Genomic DNA, 17266 nt, shown 5'->3' with positions numbered 1-17266 from the left:
ACGGGCTATGGAAGGAGGAGAAAAAAGGATATGCTTATTGATATCAGTTAATTAAGAAAATTAATGTATAATTTAAATATCAATTAATAAAAAAAATTGTTAAGTAGAAAAAGTGTATTATTTGAAAAATACTTAAAACTACATCCAGATAGCAAATCTCTGTGGGATGAACTAAGTAAACCCAAAATACAGAAGCTGACATTCTGAGCATTTTCTAATACAAGGTACCTTACTTGTTATATTTGCTACCCCCTGGCCTGTATGCGTCAAAAGTATCTACCATTCCCTCCAGATTCAGTCAGATTTGGTTCAGATTGCCCTTCAAACATGACCTCCTCGTGCGTCAACGACGGCGTCTCCGTGTTGATAGAGACAGGCTACTCCCCCTCCTACTTCCTGCAGGACGGCGCGGGGCTCCTCGCCTTAACGGTCGGCTGGAGCCTCGTCGGATATTACGGGCTATGGAGGGAGGAGAAAAAAGGATATGCTTATTGATATTAGTTAATTGATGTTTTTATAGTGTTAATGAATTTTTAAATAATGATTTAATGGGATTAGATTGTGTATGACTTTATTTGTATTTTATTTTATTTCGTTTTGTTATTGCATGAGTTTTTAATAAGACTTTATGATTGTGATTTATGATTGTATTAATACTTGACATCATTTGTTATGTAGGTACCTAACATAGGAAATATTTGTTTGTACACCTGTAAAGGTAGAGTCTTGGTGAGTCCATAAAATATTGTTACAATAGTTATTACTGGCAATGTAACCCATTTCTCACAAACAATAAAGATTATGATTAAAGATTAAAGATTATGATTAAGAAAATTAATGTAAAATTTAATTGTAAATTAGTTAAAAAAAATATTAAGTAGAAAAAGTGTTTTATTGAAAAAAAAAAGGTTATATCCAGATAGCAAATCTGTGTTAGGTACAGACGTACTGAAAATTTTAATGTTCGACTAGACCGCCAGGAATAAAAAGTACTGAGGAGAAAGGATAAAAAAAGTAGTTTATCACAATTATTTCATTAAAAATTTGTATTTTTAAAAGCAATGATTGGTACACTTGCGATTAGAAATGTCACAATTGTACATACCTTATTATAATTTATGATGAACTTAAATGATAAGAGAGAATCCAGGAAAGTTTGGTAGAAGAGCTGAGAGTTGTATGGCTATGGTGGTCGTGTGACGGGTTAAAAGCGGTAAATTAATGATCAGCGATAATCACCATTCAATTTAATGTTTCCTATCTATGCTTGACGCCGCGGATGCATAAGAAACGGTAAGATTTTAATGGGTGTGGATTTAAATTTATCTCCACTTATCTCTGAATTTCATTAATAAAATCGCGGTACACTTACGTTTGTTATTTGGCCTGACGTTTCTAACGTGATATTAAGTAACGTCCGTGGTCACGGGCAGACACATTAAGATTCAGTCCCGATTCAGTATTAAAAATCATAAGTAAAAATCGTGTTGGTTTAAATCAATAAATTTTAATTCTTAGAAATTTCATTAGGTTGCCTATCAGATACCTATATCTCAACTGCATAAACATTAATATTTTTTTATTTAGATATGTATTTATAAATGGTATGTACTTACTATTAGAAATATCCAATCTTATTTGGCACTGTGATATCAATTTATCATCATATACATTTATTACCTTAAAAATACTAGTTTTCTTTAGATATGACTATGCACGAGGCAGGGACAACGATTACTTGTTATAAGACATTTATAATATTACATCATCATTCATCATCATTTCAGCCTATATACGTCCCACTGCTGAGCACAGGCCTCCTCTCATGCGCGAGAGGGCTCAACATAGGGACAATATTACATATTGTAGTTCAATAACAAGGTATAATAGGTAATAAATAAATTGTTCTAAACATTGACAATATAATAGTTGTGCTAATAAAATGTCATACTATAATTATCGTAATATAAAAGGTATACAAAAAATAGTCATGGACCATTAAATAACATTTTATTTTTATTTTCCCGTACTTAATATCGTAAATGTATCATTGATATAGAAAAATAAAATATAAACTATTACCTAGCTACAAAAGCTAAAGATATTATAAATATATTATTTGAACTAAACACATCAAACTTATGAACCGTCAGATTATGAGGAAAGCGTGGGTACCTGGTCTAACGGTAATATAAATTAAATTAATCTTAAAAAATAAATGGAGGTTGTTCATTTATAGGCACTAAACTATTATCCTTACATTTTATATCGGATCTTAATCTTAAGGTTAATGTAGGTAATAAAACAAAAATGTAATAAATAAAATGTTTCTGTTATCACACTCAACCTTTTATTACAAAAACCCATTTCTGTTTTACTAGAAGTATCTCTTAGCAAATGTCGCTAAAGTTATTTTAGGCCGAAATTAGATATATAGCCTCGATTATCCCTTCAGACCTATATAAAACAATATCTCGCCAAAATGGCTCTTACGACTTTTTCTACAGACATCAACTTTGAGAAAACATTCATAAATTCTATTAAATACTTAAATTAGTACACAGGTGTCCCCCTACTCCTCTTAATAACCATAAGATAAGCTATAAAATGCGCTATACAATACATCAAACACAAACATACGCAGTTCCTCCAGAAGTTGGCCTCTTCAAATCCGAACCTATTCAAGACCTCCGGGCCAGTCTTAATGCAAGGTATACCGGGGATGTTGACACAGGTAATGGATTCTATAGAGTCCCATTGGAGGATGGAGATGGATTCGACGCCGTAGTAGAAACCGGAGACGAATCGGAGCCATGAGAAGTAGGGGGAGGCGCTGCCGAGGTTGAGGTAGATGCCGGAGAACATGGTGCCGATTAAGTCGAAGGGCACTGCGACTAAAGCTGCGGTCTCCATCTTGTCAAATACGGCTGAGAGGAAGGATCCTGGAAAATAGTTATAGGTGTAAGTAAAGCTGTCTAGAAGATGTATGTCGTAGACTCCTAGTTTTAGTTGGTCGCAGTGGTTCATTTATCCACTATTCTTGATATACACATGTGAAGCCTATGGACAATCTTTTTGGTCCTTTTTGGTCAGATAATTAAGCAGGCTGTAGAAACTTAACAAGAGCTTCTCGGTAATCATTAATAATAACCCTTACAATGACAAATTATTAAATAGTCATCTTTTGTCATCAGCATTCAACATATTTCACAATTTATTCAATGCTGGACAAAAATCTGTTTCCGGATGCAGTAGCTCATTAAGATCCGATAGTGTCAATGCAAAATTTGTCTTACGTCACATAACGGCAACCAAAAATGGCTGTATGAGTATATATACTAGTACTAAATGTACTAACCGTAAGCGTTGGCGTAGTTGGCACAGAGAACACACACGAAGCAGAAGCCCAGCCAGCCCATGAACCCGCCATGCAGCCCGGCCACGCCGAACACCAGCGACGCGAAAAGCGTTGGTTCAATCACAGCGCGGGGGATCTGAAATAAAGAGAAGTCATTCATCATTCTCTTGCCCTTGTCCCATTCGTGTGGGGTCGACGCAGCATGTTTTTCTCTTCCACGCCTCTCTGTCGCCCGTCACTTCATTCATATCCACGCCCAGCCCATCCACGTTTTCCTCGGTTTTCCTTTCCTCGTACTTCCCTCCACATTCATTCGTAATACCTTTCTCGTCACATGACTTTCATCCCTCCGCATCGGGCATGTGATGTACCACGCTAGGCGATTGCACATATGTAATTTAAATAAGCCCGCGCATTACGGACACGTGAGGCCTATTCGAACTTGAATAATTCAATTGGACTTGTTTACCAGTGCACGCAAGATGAAATGCGAGTTGTGTCTAGGTCCTATCATATCAATAACAAATCAAGTTGAAATTTTAAAAATCGGAATGTCTATGAAATCCTGTATGGAAAGTTGCAGACACATTCCTAGTTGGATAGTAAGCGCCATTACGACATATCATTAGACATACAATAATCATTATGTTGCAACAAATGATTCATAAAATACCAAATTCATTCATGTTTTTCAAACGTTGATAAGTCAGTAATTGTTTTATAATGGAGGCAGTTAAATTTGGTGATGATATCCCAACAAGGCTTCTTTTGGTTTATCCAACGATTTCATAAATTGCATCATTTAAGTCGCTATGTTTAAGGTTGCGATTTTTCTTAATGATTTGCTCATTGTTCATATCAGTAGTTAAACTTTCAATCATGTGCTAAAAAGTTAGGAAAATATTAGCAATATTAAAAGCCCCCTAAAAAGGAATGAAACTTCTGGGACACCCGCTCAAGCGCTGGCTGGATGATATCAAGATAATTGCCGGCGCAGGGTGGCCACAAGTGGCCCAAGACCGAGACAGGTGGCAAAAGCTGGAGGAGGCCTTTACCCAAGAGGGGATCCCAAAATAAATAATTATTAGGCTTAGGGTACGAAAAAAATTATTTACAACATGTTAATAAGGGTTCACAAATAAAAGGCTTTTTATTTTTATTTATTAAAAAGGAATGAAACTTCTGGGCAACGTACAAATCTTTGGCCTTCTTTGGTTCTTCTTCTTAATCTGTGGCCTTCACAATCCCTAAATTTTATTTATTAACATGTTGCATTTAGAAAATATCCGGACTATAGTTGCACTTGTAGTTGATTGTCTTTACTAAGGCAGGTGATGCACACTTGATCAAAACCAACAAAACTTACCCAAAATATCATCTTCGAAAGATAATAAGGCGTCGGAGAGTACAGTCCACTCGCAGTTTCTCTCAGCAAGATCGGCACTTCACTGGGGAACGTGATGAAGACGGCGTAGATGAAGAGGAAGATGGTCTCCGTGATGGTGAGGTACAGCAGCCCCTCTACGTTTTGTATGTCACGCTGGTCCAGCTCCTCAAAGTGGCCCATGTAGGGGATGGATATGATTAGGCCGACGAACTGTGGAAAACAAATCATTGTAAAAATTAAGCCTCAAGAAGAGGTGTGATATATTTTCCAGCAATGTTGTCTACGGCCATGTTTATAGCCTGTGGCGTCTCCTCTGTCACTGTCGACGTCGTTCCTCAATGTTCTAACAGATGGCGTTAGCCACCTTGAACACAATTTGTTAGAAACCTACATCGCACTTACGGAGTTCCAAATGTCAGTTACTATAAGTACAACTTCTGACTAACTCTCAGTGGACGTCCCAAGGCCTCACCAGCCTGAAGCGAGTACTCTCTATTACTCCTCTCTATTTTTCCTACAAGCTCATGTCAATCGTGTTTTATTGCTAATATCTAAAAGTTGAAAAATCTGGGGGTTGAAAACTATAGCAGTATATTTATTTACCAAGAGTAGTACGAATTCTGCTATCCATATTGAGCTGTTGTGCTTTATTGTTTGAACGTTCCTCCACATCAGCCAGTAGAACTGAACGAAATAATTAACTTTGACTCTGCAACAAAAGATGACAAATGAATAAAAAGTAACACGAAATTATAAGGTAAGGAAATTATAATATTTAAAAAATCGCACTTGAAGAGATAATTAATACTTACAGAGTGACGTATCTATCGAAATATTCATTCTGAAAACAAAAACAAATATTTGTTAACGATTGTACTCATAATTTAGTCTGTGATCTGAATGTCTTATCAGTCTAGTCATTGATCTATTTTTCTGTTGATGCTGTGCCAATTTGCACAATCAAACTTGAATAGCTTTATCTACTTTTTGAAAGAAATAAGAAATATTTCACACTTACTTTACGAATGAATGTGGAGGGAAGTACGAGGAAAGGAAAACCGAGGAAAAGGTGGATGAACTGTGTGAGAGATGATATGAAACGAACGCAAGTGAATGATGAAATGACGGGCGAGACGGGGGATAGAGAGGTGTGGAAGAGAAGACATGCTGCGCCGACCCCAAGTGAATGGGCCCCAATTTACAAAATAAAACTTGAACTTTTTGAAAGAAATAAGAAATTTTATACACTTACTTTTCCATCTAAAGTCCCATTAAAATATTCTAGCTCGTCCGTCACATCCCCGACTTTGGCGTCAATCTCTGCCGCGATGTCAGACCTCTGGTATTCATCGCAAATTTTTCGAATTCGGTCTCGGCTTTCGAACTCTTTGTCAAGTTGGATGCCGAGTAGAGAGACGTAGTATTCCGCTGCGTTGAAGCCTACGGGGCATTTGTAGCCTAGCCTGTGGAATATAAAAAGCTCAGTTATTGTACAAAACAAAACAAAAACTGAATAAATACATAACTAATTACAATTGGAGTTACACACCTACCTAAATAAAATAAAAAAGCATTTAGAAGTGATTAAATTAAAAAAAGAAACCGGCCAAGTGCGAGGCGGACTCGCATTTCTAGGGTTCCGTACATAAGTCCGACTCACGCTTGACTGCACATTTCTAATAAAGGTTTTCCTGTCATCTACAGGTAAAGAACTATTTTGTGTAGTTTTTTCAAAATTTTAGACCCAGTAGTGTCGGAGATAAAGGGGAAGGGTATTTTTTTGGCTATTTTCTTAAATAACTTCGAACCTATGTATGTATTTTAAAATTATAAAAAAAACATGTGCATCTTTGGGTCACTAATTTACATACGTGTACCAAATTTCAACTTAATTGGTCTAGTAGTTTCCGAGAAAATAGGCTGTGACAGACGGACAGACAGACAGACGCACGAGTGATCCTATAAGGGTTCCGTTTTTTCCTTTTGAGGTCCGGAACCCTAAATAACTATTAAAACTCGCATGCTAAAAGTATAATCCCAATTCGTTTGATAAATCTTTTTTTTTAGTCATACCTTAAATTCGTCGCAGAACTTTAAATTACAAATTACACAAATTATAAAGATAAAAAAATGTGAAAACCTCTGCATAATGAAATAAAATAGTCTCTGAAAGTATTTTTTACATTGGAATTCGACATTAAAGCATACCGCTAGCTAGAGCAATTCCAGCGTCGTCGGATGTCAGCAATGGAAACATCGTCTCACACAAACGAGATTTTTATTGATGTATATTTCCGAGGGAAAGAGGTCAAAACCAAATGAGCCGAGGGCCTACGTGACTTCTATAAGGTTCCATTGATTTCGAAATTCTATCAAATATTTGATTAGGTACCTACACTGTTAAGCAGCTTTAAGTTTACGGCCAATTAAAAGTTGATATCCGATGAAACTTTGAATTATTTAATGATTTAAATTAAATGATTGTACAGTCGACGTCAAAAATATGTTTACACTTTTGCACCTTACTCCTTTGTAATAAGGCAAAAAGTGTAAACATATCTTTGACGTCGACTGTACTCGCATTGGACATTGACCATAAATCGGTTTTACTAATGGTATGTTGTTTTTAGAGATGCAACGGATAGTTGTTTGGCCGGATACCGGATACCGTGCCGGCCTGACCATCGGCCGAATATCCGGTATCCGGCCGCCGAATATCCGGCCACCGAAACTATAGGTACCTACATTTCGGTTTTTCAGGTGCGCATTCTGCAGGTCTGACCTGTTTTCTAGTGAACGTTCGCGCGGACACATTTCTAGGTTCGAAACAGAGCTCGGCAGGGGTGAGCCATTTTGACGTCACTTAATGTCAAGTGTAGATATTAATAAAGATACACCTTAGAAAGAAGTATTAACATAATACATTATTTATTATAATTAAACTAAAATAACAATGCCTTATGTAAAAATAAACTTAATAGTAGCATATGAATGGATATACATACTATTTGAAGAGGTTTACTAAAAAAGCTTGCTATAAAATTCATCTGTTTTAATGGCGACATAAAGATCGTTGCAGAAAGGCAGCCTAAATAAAATAATTTCTATAGTTATTAAAATACACCACATATACCATGGAATCACAAGGCATGTCCATGTTGTGCAAACTCTGAAAACAGCTTACCCCCGCCGAGCTCTGGTTCGAAATGAGTGCGCGTGCTTAGTCAGTGGAATGCTTAAATTGTTTTAAAATAATAAACAAGTTTTTTTTTTTTTTTTATGCATGGGTTCACTCATGGCCACAGACTAGCCGAGGCGTAGACGTGGCCTACGATGGAGCGAGCTCGCCCAGAAGGTGCCTGTTCACTCTTGATTTGAAGGTTGCCGGGTTATAAGAGCACGGAAATATAGACGCCGGCAAGGAATTCCATTCCTTGGCAGTGCGCATAAGGAAAGTAGAAGCAAAGCGCTTAGTGCGAATTGGCGGAATATCTACCAAGTAAGGATGGAAACCGGCCGTGCGTCTAAAAGTCCGATGGTAGAATGGGGACGGCAGAATGAGCTCGTGTAGCTCTTGGGCACACTCCCCGAAGTGCAACCTGTAGAATACCGACAGGCTGGCGACTTTCCGCCGATGGGCCAAAGTCTGAAGCTTAGCCGTTAGCTTCTTGTCGCCAATCATCCTCCTGGCTCTGCGCTCCACTGAGTCCAAAGCGGCGAGTTGGTATTTAGCTGAGCCATCCCACAGGTGGCTGCAATACTCCATACACGACCGGACTTGAGCTTTGTAAAGTGTTAGAAGCTGTCCAGGTGTGAAGTATCGCTTCACCTTATTTAGGACGCCCAGCTTTCTGGCCGCAGTTTGTGCTTTAGACTCAATGAAGCTGCCGAAGCCGAGGACTGAACTCAGCTCCATGCCGAGGAGTTCCAGGCTGTCGGTAATAGGTACAGATGCACCCCGGAAAGAAGGAGTCAGGTCGAATGGACTCCGTTTAGCGGAAAATAGACACGCCTGCGTTTTGGAGGCATTGAACGTGACCAGATTGTCATCACCCCACTGGGAAACGAGACTAAGGGTCAAGTTCATTCGCTCAACCATGGCCTCTCTCTGTGAACGTATATCCTCCCTGCTGTCCCTTGCACTAGCCAAATATCTCTCAACAACCGTACTGTCATCTGCATAACCTACAATGCTGAGTTGCAGCATGTCGTTAATGTGGAGCAGGAAAAGGGTTGCGGAGAGAACAGACCCCTGAGGAACACCGGCGTCAATGGCCATGAGGTCCGAAGAGCAGCCATCAATAACTACTCTGATCGACCGTTCACTCAAGAAATCAGATAGCCAGCTACAAAAATCAGCAGGGATGCCGTAAGCAGGAAGCTTGCTAAGGAGACTTGCGTGCCAAACCCTGTCAAAGGCCTTCGAGATGTCCAGTGAAACAGCAAGCGCTTCACCGTTCCTCTCGATGGCCTCGCCGCAGCAGTGCGTGACATACGCTAAAAGATCCCCAGTAGACCGACCTCGGCGAAAGCCATATTGACGGTCACTGAGCAGATCATTTGCTTCGAGGTATGCCAGCAGTTTGCCGTTAAGTACCCTTTCCATGACTTTACAGAGCATGGAGGTAATGGCGATTGGTCGGTAATTGCAGGGATCAGCACGACTACCCTTCTTGGGTACTGGCTGCACGTTTGCAAGCTTCCAGGATTTCGGCACCGTTCTTGTTTGGAGAGAGAGGCGGTACAGGCGTGTCAGTACAGGAGACAACTCAGGCGCACACTGCTTTAGTACACGTGCAGGTATACCGTCTGGTCCATTGGCCTTATTCACGTCAAGATTCAGCAGAGCTCGGCGTACCTCTTTTTGATGTATAGCAATTCTCTGCATAGAGGAACTGCAATGAGGTAGCGTAGGTGGAAGTTTTGAGCCTGCATCTAGACGTGAATTGCTCGCAAACAGAGAAGCAAACAAGTTAGCTTTCTCTGTCGCGGAGTGGGCCAGTGTCCCATCAGGTTTCTGCAGAGGTGGCAATGTGGGTCGGCAGAAGTTGGATTCGACCGCTTTCGGCAGGGACCAGAACCGCTTGCTACCAGGAGGGTAGGAGGCGAGTTTGGCCCCTATTCGACTGACGTGGTCGAATCGAGCCTTTCGAAGCACCCGTTTGCAGGACTTGGCAGCTGAGTTAAAGGCTTTTTTCTTCGCGCGAACCCTCTGTGCTCCAGCTTTGGTATCGCGGGCTAGTACCCAAGCCTGGTATGCAGACTGCTTAAGAGCCTCGGCTCGAGCACAGTCCGAATTGTACCATGCTCGGGTCTTGTGATCGAGCGATAGGTCGGAGAACGGAATGAAATATTCCATTCCCTGCCGAATCACATCCGCAACAGCCTCAGCAGAACACGAGGGGTCACCCGAAGAAAAACAGACCTGCTGCCAGGGGAAAGACGCAAAGAAATGCCGCATCTCATCCCAGTCCGCTGACTCGTATCGCCATACTCTCCTCGTGCCCCTAGGGCAGAGATCAGGAGGAGAGTGGATCGACACGGATTTCACCACACAGTGATCGGACGATCCTAGCGGAGCTGAGACCGAAACCGAGTGCCTGTCTGGATCAGTTGTCAGCAGAAGGTCAAGGCAATTGGGTGTATGGTCAGTAACATCCGGTATCCGCGTCGCAACATTTACCAGCTGGGTAAGGTTTAGGGATACAGCAAATTTGCGCGCTTCCCTCCCAGCGTGGCAAGTATTCTTGTACGGGAACAGCCACTCCTCGTGGTGGGCGTTAAAGTCCCCAAGGAATACGAGTTGAGCCGCGGGGTACCGCTGTTGGGCTTTATCTGCCATCTCAGTAAGGTGGTCAAAGAGCCTAGTTGTCTCCTGGTTTCCGCTGTGCGATCGGTAGACACAGGCATACAGAGTTTTCTCTGAGCCCGAGTCGACCATAATCCACAAAGTGGAAAACCCGGCAGCCTCAAAGCAACGGAGACGCTTGCAGCAAATGTCGTCGCGGACGTACACACAGACCCCAGCACGTGCTCTGAACTTATGTTCCAGTGAGTAGCCTGGGTAGTTGAGGTACGACGCGTCCGCTGGGGTTTTGATTTGCGTCTCCGTCAAAAAGAATAGGTGCGGTTTTTCGGTTTCAAGATGGTGGTGGACCGGATCGATATTTGAGTGCAACCCCCTGATGTTGGTGAGGTGCACTTTCAATGGGAGGAAGTGCAGCCGGTGTTTAACCCTATTCTTTTTTCTTTTTGTTTTCATATTTGTGGAGTGTGGGATGGGTGAAAAAATGCCTGTCGAGGTGTTGCGTTTACCAATTGGATCACTTGAGCTAATCCGGACAATGAGAAGCTCACTTGGAGACTGCGGGGACGCCCGAGCCCCCCTGAAATAACCCACCGGGTCCTCCCGTCCAGTCGCCAACTGGCACGGTGGAGCTATTCCAGGATTTTTCGCTAGGTGGCGGGGCAGCCTCTCGCACGTGGCTGTCGTACAATTGGGCCCCCAACTTCCTGCGGTCGGCCACCGGCAGGACCGTGCCTCGGATCCCGCTACCCTCCAGCGAGAGCTGCTCGGCCCGACGTCACTCAAGGATCCAAAAACCGGCATTATGCAACACAACTGACAGCAAATCATCCCCCAAAGGCACTGGTACTCCCGCTCATAGATGAAACGCAGCAAGGCTGCTTGGCGCCTGACTCCGGCGGGAGGGTGGTAGCAAACCAGGCGGCCCCTTGCGGGACCTACCACCGCTGGTTTGGACGTAGTTTAAGGACATACCCGGGTCCAAACGAGTACGATTATGACCAGGACTGTTACTTAAATCCAAATTAGTTTACTCCGAAATCAAGCAATGTTACTATCCGGTATCCGGCCGGATAGTAGGTCACTATCCGGTATCCGGCCGGATATTAAAATCATGGCCGGATAGGCCGGATACCGGATAGAAACCGAATATCCGGTGCATCTCTAGACTTGTTTTTATACCTACATTTTGACCTATTTACTTATTTTACTAATCTAGACACGCGGCAGCGTGTCAAGCCAAGTTCAAGCAAAGGAACTGGCTAGCCAGCGCCAAGTGTAATATTACACGAACCACTTGGTGCCACTTTTGACCCTTCTATAACTCAAAACATCTTTAACGTAAACACATAAAACTACGTGTGTTTAATTATATCCATAAGGACATCTAGAAGCCCAAATTTCATGAAGCTAGCTCAAACGGTTATAAAGATATGAAGGTCAAAAAGTCGTAAATTTTAAGACTGACTGACATACCTATAGTACCTAAACCTAACCTACTTCCAGATGACCTAGAAGGATGAAATTTGGAATCCAGCTCAGTTATTGTGTGAAAGCGTAGGAAAAAATCTAAAAATTAAAAAAAGTTATAAAATAGGGTGGGTCCCCATACAAAAAAACCATTTTTTATTGTGACTGACATATAAGTACCTAAACCTAACCTACTTCCAGATGACCTAGAAGGATGAAATTTGGAATCCAGCTCAGTTATTGTGTGAAAGCGTAGGAAAAAATCTAAAAATAAAAAAAAGTTATAAAATAGGGGGGGTCCCCATACAAAAAAAAACATTTTTTATTGTGACTGACATATAAGTACCTAAACCTAACCTACTTCCAGATGACCTAGAAGGATGAAATTTGGAATCCAGCTCAGTTATTGTGTGAAAGCGTAGGAAAAAATCTAAAAATAAAAAAAAGTTATAAAATAGGGGGGGTCCCCATACAAAAAAACCATTTTTTATTGTGACTGACATATAAGTACCTAAACCTAACCTACTTCCAGATGACCTAGAAGGATGAAATTTGGAATCCAGCTCGGTAATTGTGTGTAAGCGTAGGAAAAATTCTAAAAATAAAAAAAGTTAAAAAAATAGGGGGGGTCCCCATACAAAAAACCTGTAATACGCGCTAAACAACCGGCCAACGGTGTGTCGTTGGCGGCGCGCGGCACCACATAATTAATACAAAGAACAGAAGTAAAAAACATGCAGCGGAAACACAAGAAAAAACATTTAATCTCAATACCTGCCTAGTTTTCTTTACAAAAAGTACCTATTGATATCCCATCAAAAACATAAATGTAAAAAAGGAGAGCCAAGTTCAATACAAAAATTATGCTTGGCTGTGGGGTTCGCCGCAAAAAGAATGGAGATCTAAATGAGTGCCAAGTTCTATGCAAAATCCAAATATGTATTTATAGGAACAAAATAACATTATAAACAAGTATTAAACTCTATTTCTTTGCTTTATTGGATACCTATAACAATTGCTGTTATTTAAAAAAAATGTGAGATCTTAAAGTAGGTTAGATTTGGCTTGGCCAGTTTTTATCAGAATTACAAAATATATATGTTGAATAACTTTATAAAATGACTGATGTAATGAAAACTGGCCAAGTCAAGTCTAACCTGCTTTAAGATCTCGCATTTTTTTTAAGAGCGCTCTTACAAGAAAAGTCGAAATAATGCAAAATTGATGATACTAGTCGACGAAATTCAGGACTTTGTGCTCCTTATTAGAAACAATGAGTACTTGTTCCAGTAAAAGCGTCTTCTTATCTTTTTAAATATCGTTGTAAATATTAGAAAAAGGACTTATTAAATAAGTAATGAATTTTTTTCTGATGGTCGTTTCCGAAAAACCGCGTGAAGCACTGAACGGCAAGCTTTTATTTGGAAATGTTGAGAAGTTTTCTCTGCTAAACCTGGCTATTTTGTATTACTAATACCCTGTACTTTAAGCATATCAAACGATATTTTTCCTACATACCTTTGAGAAAGAGAAAATCAAAGTAAAACGAACTCAATTTTCTCTCCGAAACAAGTGTCAATTTCTACGAAAATCTACTTAATATCGAAGTCATTTTCATACTCAAGCAATCTGCAACGTTTGCTTATACTGTTGGTATACATTAGTGTTTATGAAATTCTACTATAATTTTTTGGCAATTTTTTGAAAACTACTCTATATTACCGATGACGCGCGCTCACCAGCTCAGTGCCGCGGCAGAGCTTGTACAGGCAGGACGTGTGTCGGTCGGCTCCGCACATTTTCAACGCCGACGACGAGGTTTTTTATCATTGTGTGCGGCGGGCGCCGTGTAAAACGCTATACTGTGTGCGTGTAAACCGCAACGAGAGACTTTGATCCTAGCACTGTTTTTATAGTATTATAATTTATAATGGTACAGTTTAATAAACTACCGGACAGGATTAAAAATATTTGAAACGACCTGACATTCTATATGTATTTATTTGACTCAAGATAGTACTCAGGGTCTGATGATGGAGCCGGAAGGTGGTCACCAGTACCAATCAACCATGCAACTAAACCACTTCGTGTTTAGGCTCGTTTTATTCGTCTCAACAAGATCTTTGACACAAGATAGTACTCAGGGTCTGATGATGGAGCCGGAATGTGGTCACCGGTACTAATCAACCATGCAACTAAACCAATTCGTGTTTGGGCTCGTTTGATTCGTCTCAACAAGATCTTTGACACAAGATAGTACTCAGGGTCTGATGATGGAGCTGGAAGGTGGTCACCGGTAACAATCAACCATGCAACTAAACCACTTCGTGTTTAGGCTCGTTTTATTCGTCTCAACAAGATCTTTGACACAAGATAGTACTCAGGGTCTGATGATGGAGCCGGAAGGTGGTCACCGGTACCAATCAACCATGCAACTAAACCACTTCGTGTTTAGGCTCGTTTTATTCGTCTTAACAAGATCTTTGACACAAGATAGTACTCAGGGTCTGATGATGGAGCCGGAATTTGGTCACCGGTACTAATCAACCATGCAACTAAACCATTTCGTGTTTGGGCTCGTTTGATTCGTCTCAACAAGATCTTTGACACAAGATAGTACTCAGGGTCTGATGATGGAGCCGGAAGGTGGTCACCGGTACCAATCAACCATGCAACAAAACCACTTCGTGTTTGGGCTCGTTTGATTCGTCTCAACAAGATCTTTGACACAAGATAGTACTCAGGGTCTGATGATGGAGCCGGAATGTGGTCACCGGTACTAATCAACCATGCAACTAAACCAATTCGTGTTTGGGCTCGTTTGATTCGTCTCAACAAGATCTTTGACACAAGATAGTACTCAGGGTCTGATGATGGAGCTGGAAGGTGGTCACCGGTACCAATCAACCATGCAACTAAACCACTTCGTGTTTAGGCTCGTTTTATTCGTCTCAACAAGATCTTTGACACAAGATAGTACTCAGGGTCTGATGATGGAGCCGGAAGGTGGTCACCGGTACCAATCAACCATGCAACTAAACCACTTCGTGTTTAGGCTCGTTTTATTCGTCTTAACAAGATCTTTGACACAAGATAGTACTCAGGGTCTGATGATGGAGCCGGAATTTGGTCACCGGTACTAATCAACCATGCAACTAAACCATTTCGTGTTTGGGCTCGTTTGATTCGTCTCAACAAGATCTTTGACACAAGATAATACTCAGGGTCTGATGATGGAGCCGGAAGGTGGTCACCGGTACCAATCAACCATGCAACTAAACCACTTCGTGTTTAGGCTCGTTTTATTCGTCTCAACAAGATCTTTGACACAAGATAGTACTCAGGGTCTGATGATGGAGCCGGAAGGTGGTCACCGGTACCAATCAACCGTGCAATGAAACCACTTCGTGTTTAGGCTCGTTTTATTCGTCTCAACAAGATCTTTGACACAAGATAGTACTCAGGGTCTGATGATGGAGCCGGAAGGTGGTCACCGGTACCAATCAACCATACAACTAAACCACTTCGTGTTTGGGCTCGTTTGATTAGTCTCAACAAGATCTTTGACACTGAAGATACACAAGGTTTGATTATGAAACTGAAAGGTGGCCATGGGTACCAGTCTATCATGTAACTGAACTACTTCGTGTTTAGGCACGTTTTATTCATCTCAACAAGATCTTTGACACAAGAAAGTACTCAGGATCTGATGATGGAGCTCGAAGGTGGCGACGGGTACCTGTCTATCACATAACTGAACCACTTCGTGTTTGGGCTCCGTGTTTGGGCTTCGTGTTTGGTTTATCACCTAGTGTCAAAGATCTTGTTGAGACGAATCAAACGAGCCTAAACACGAAGTGGTTTAGTTGCATGGTTGATTGGTACCGGTGACCACCTTCCAGCTCCATCATCAGACTCTGAGTATCACCTAGTGTCAAAGATCTTGTTGAGACTAATCAAACGAGCCTAAACATGAAGTGGTTTAGTTGCATGGTTGATTGGTACCGGTGACCACCTTCCGGCTCCATCATCAGACTCTGAGTATCACCTAGTGTCAAAGATCTTGTTGAGACTAGTCAAACGAGCCTAAACATGAAGTGGTTTAGTTGCATGGTTGATTGGTACCGGTAACCAACTTCCAGCTCCATCATCAGATTCTGAGTATCACCTATATAGTGTCAAAGATCTTGTTGAGATGAATAAAACGAGCCTAAACACGATGTGGTTTAGTTGTATGGTTGATTGGTAATGGTGACCACCTTCCAGCTCCATCATCAGACCCTGAGTACTGTCTTGTGTCAAAGATCTTGTTGAGACGAATCAAACGAGCCCAAACACGAAATTGTTTAGTTACATGAGAGACTGGTACCCGTGACCACCTTCCAGCTCCATCATCAGACCCTGTGTATCTTCAGTGTCAAAGATCTTGTTTAGACGAATCAAACGAGCCCAAACACGAAGTGGTTTAGTTACATGATAGACTGGTACCCGTGGCCACCTTCCAGCTCCATCATCAGACCCTGTGTATCTTCAGTTTCTTGTAACTTGTTTCTTGTAAATAAGCGAGTACCTATAATTTCTTTCGAGTAATATACGTTCATAAGTACGAGTATGGGGCTATTCATAAATTACGTCGTTTCAAATGGGAGGAGGGGGGGAGGGGGTCATGGACATCGGATGATGGTAGCATGACGTAGGAGGAAACAGAGTCATCCGAAGCATGATTTTTGGATGATTTGAGGGATGGGGGGGTCAAAAATAGACGACGTAATTTATGAACAGCCCCTATGTACATTTGCACTGCATTTAGTATTTTCGTACTTACCAAATAACAGTTTTAGGACTTTATAAGTTAAGTACAGTTAGTGTTGTTATGGTTGATTTCAATATGCTTCGCGAAGGATCAAGAATGTTTAATCCATCATTGTAGTGCGAGTGTGGTAGAAGGGATCGGAATACTGAGCTCGCACGGCCTGCCGCAGCGCGTAAAATACCTAAACTCGCTCAACCCCGAAATGTAATAGCACTCTTAAATAACAGCAATTGTTATAGGTATCCAATAAAGCAAAGAAATAGAGTTTAATACTTGTTTATAATGTTATTTTGTTCCTATAAATACATATTTGGATTTTGCATAGAACTTGGCACTCATTTAGATCTCCATTCTTTTTGCGGCGAACCCCACAGCCAAGCATAATTTTTGTATTGAACTTGGCTCTCCTTTTTTACATTTATGTTTTTGATG

General features: G+C 41.0%; 1 protein-coding gene across 2 annotated transcripts in view; it reads right to left on the bottom strand.

Annotated features, from left to right (window-relative positions):
• Nucleotides 1-2254: 2254 nt before the first annotated feature.
• The window catches only part of LOC134679894 (protein scarlet-like), a 32670-nt gene continuing 17658 nt past the window's right edge, over nucleotides 2255-17266 (bottom strand). For both annotated transcript variants that reach the window (XM_063538821.1, XM_063538822.1), the window contains 6 exons: nucleotides 5998-6208; nucleotides 5558-5586; nucleotides 5349-5454; nucleotides 4725-4955; nucleotides 3359-3494; nucleotides 2255-2942 (listed from right to left, as the gene is read on the bottom strand). In XM_063538821.1, coding sequence (XP_063394891.1) covers nucleotides 2554-2942; nucleotides 3359-3494; nucleotides 4725-4955; nucleotides 5349-5454; nucleotides 5558-5586; nucleotides 5998-6208 — 1102 coding nt within the window. In that variant the 3' untranslated portion in view covers nucleotides 2255-2553. The remainder of the gene's footprint in view (nucleotides 2943-3358; nucleotides 3495-4724; nucleotides 4956-5348; nucleotides 5455-5557; nucleotides 5587-5997; nucleotides 6209-17266) is intronic.

This window comes from Cydia fagiglandana, chromosome 3, assembly GCF_963556715.1.
Source record: "Cydia fagiglandana chromosome 3, ilCydFagi1.1, whole genome shotgun sequence".
In the NCBI taxonomy this organism is placed as follows: Eukaryota; Metazoa; Arthropoda; class Insecta; order Lepidoptera; family Tortricidae; genus Cydia; species Cydia fagiglandana.
Note: the sequence above shows the minus strand (reverse complement) of the source record. Positions and strands in the feature narration are given on the sequence as shown.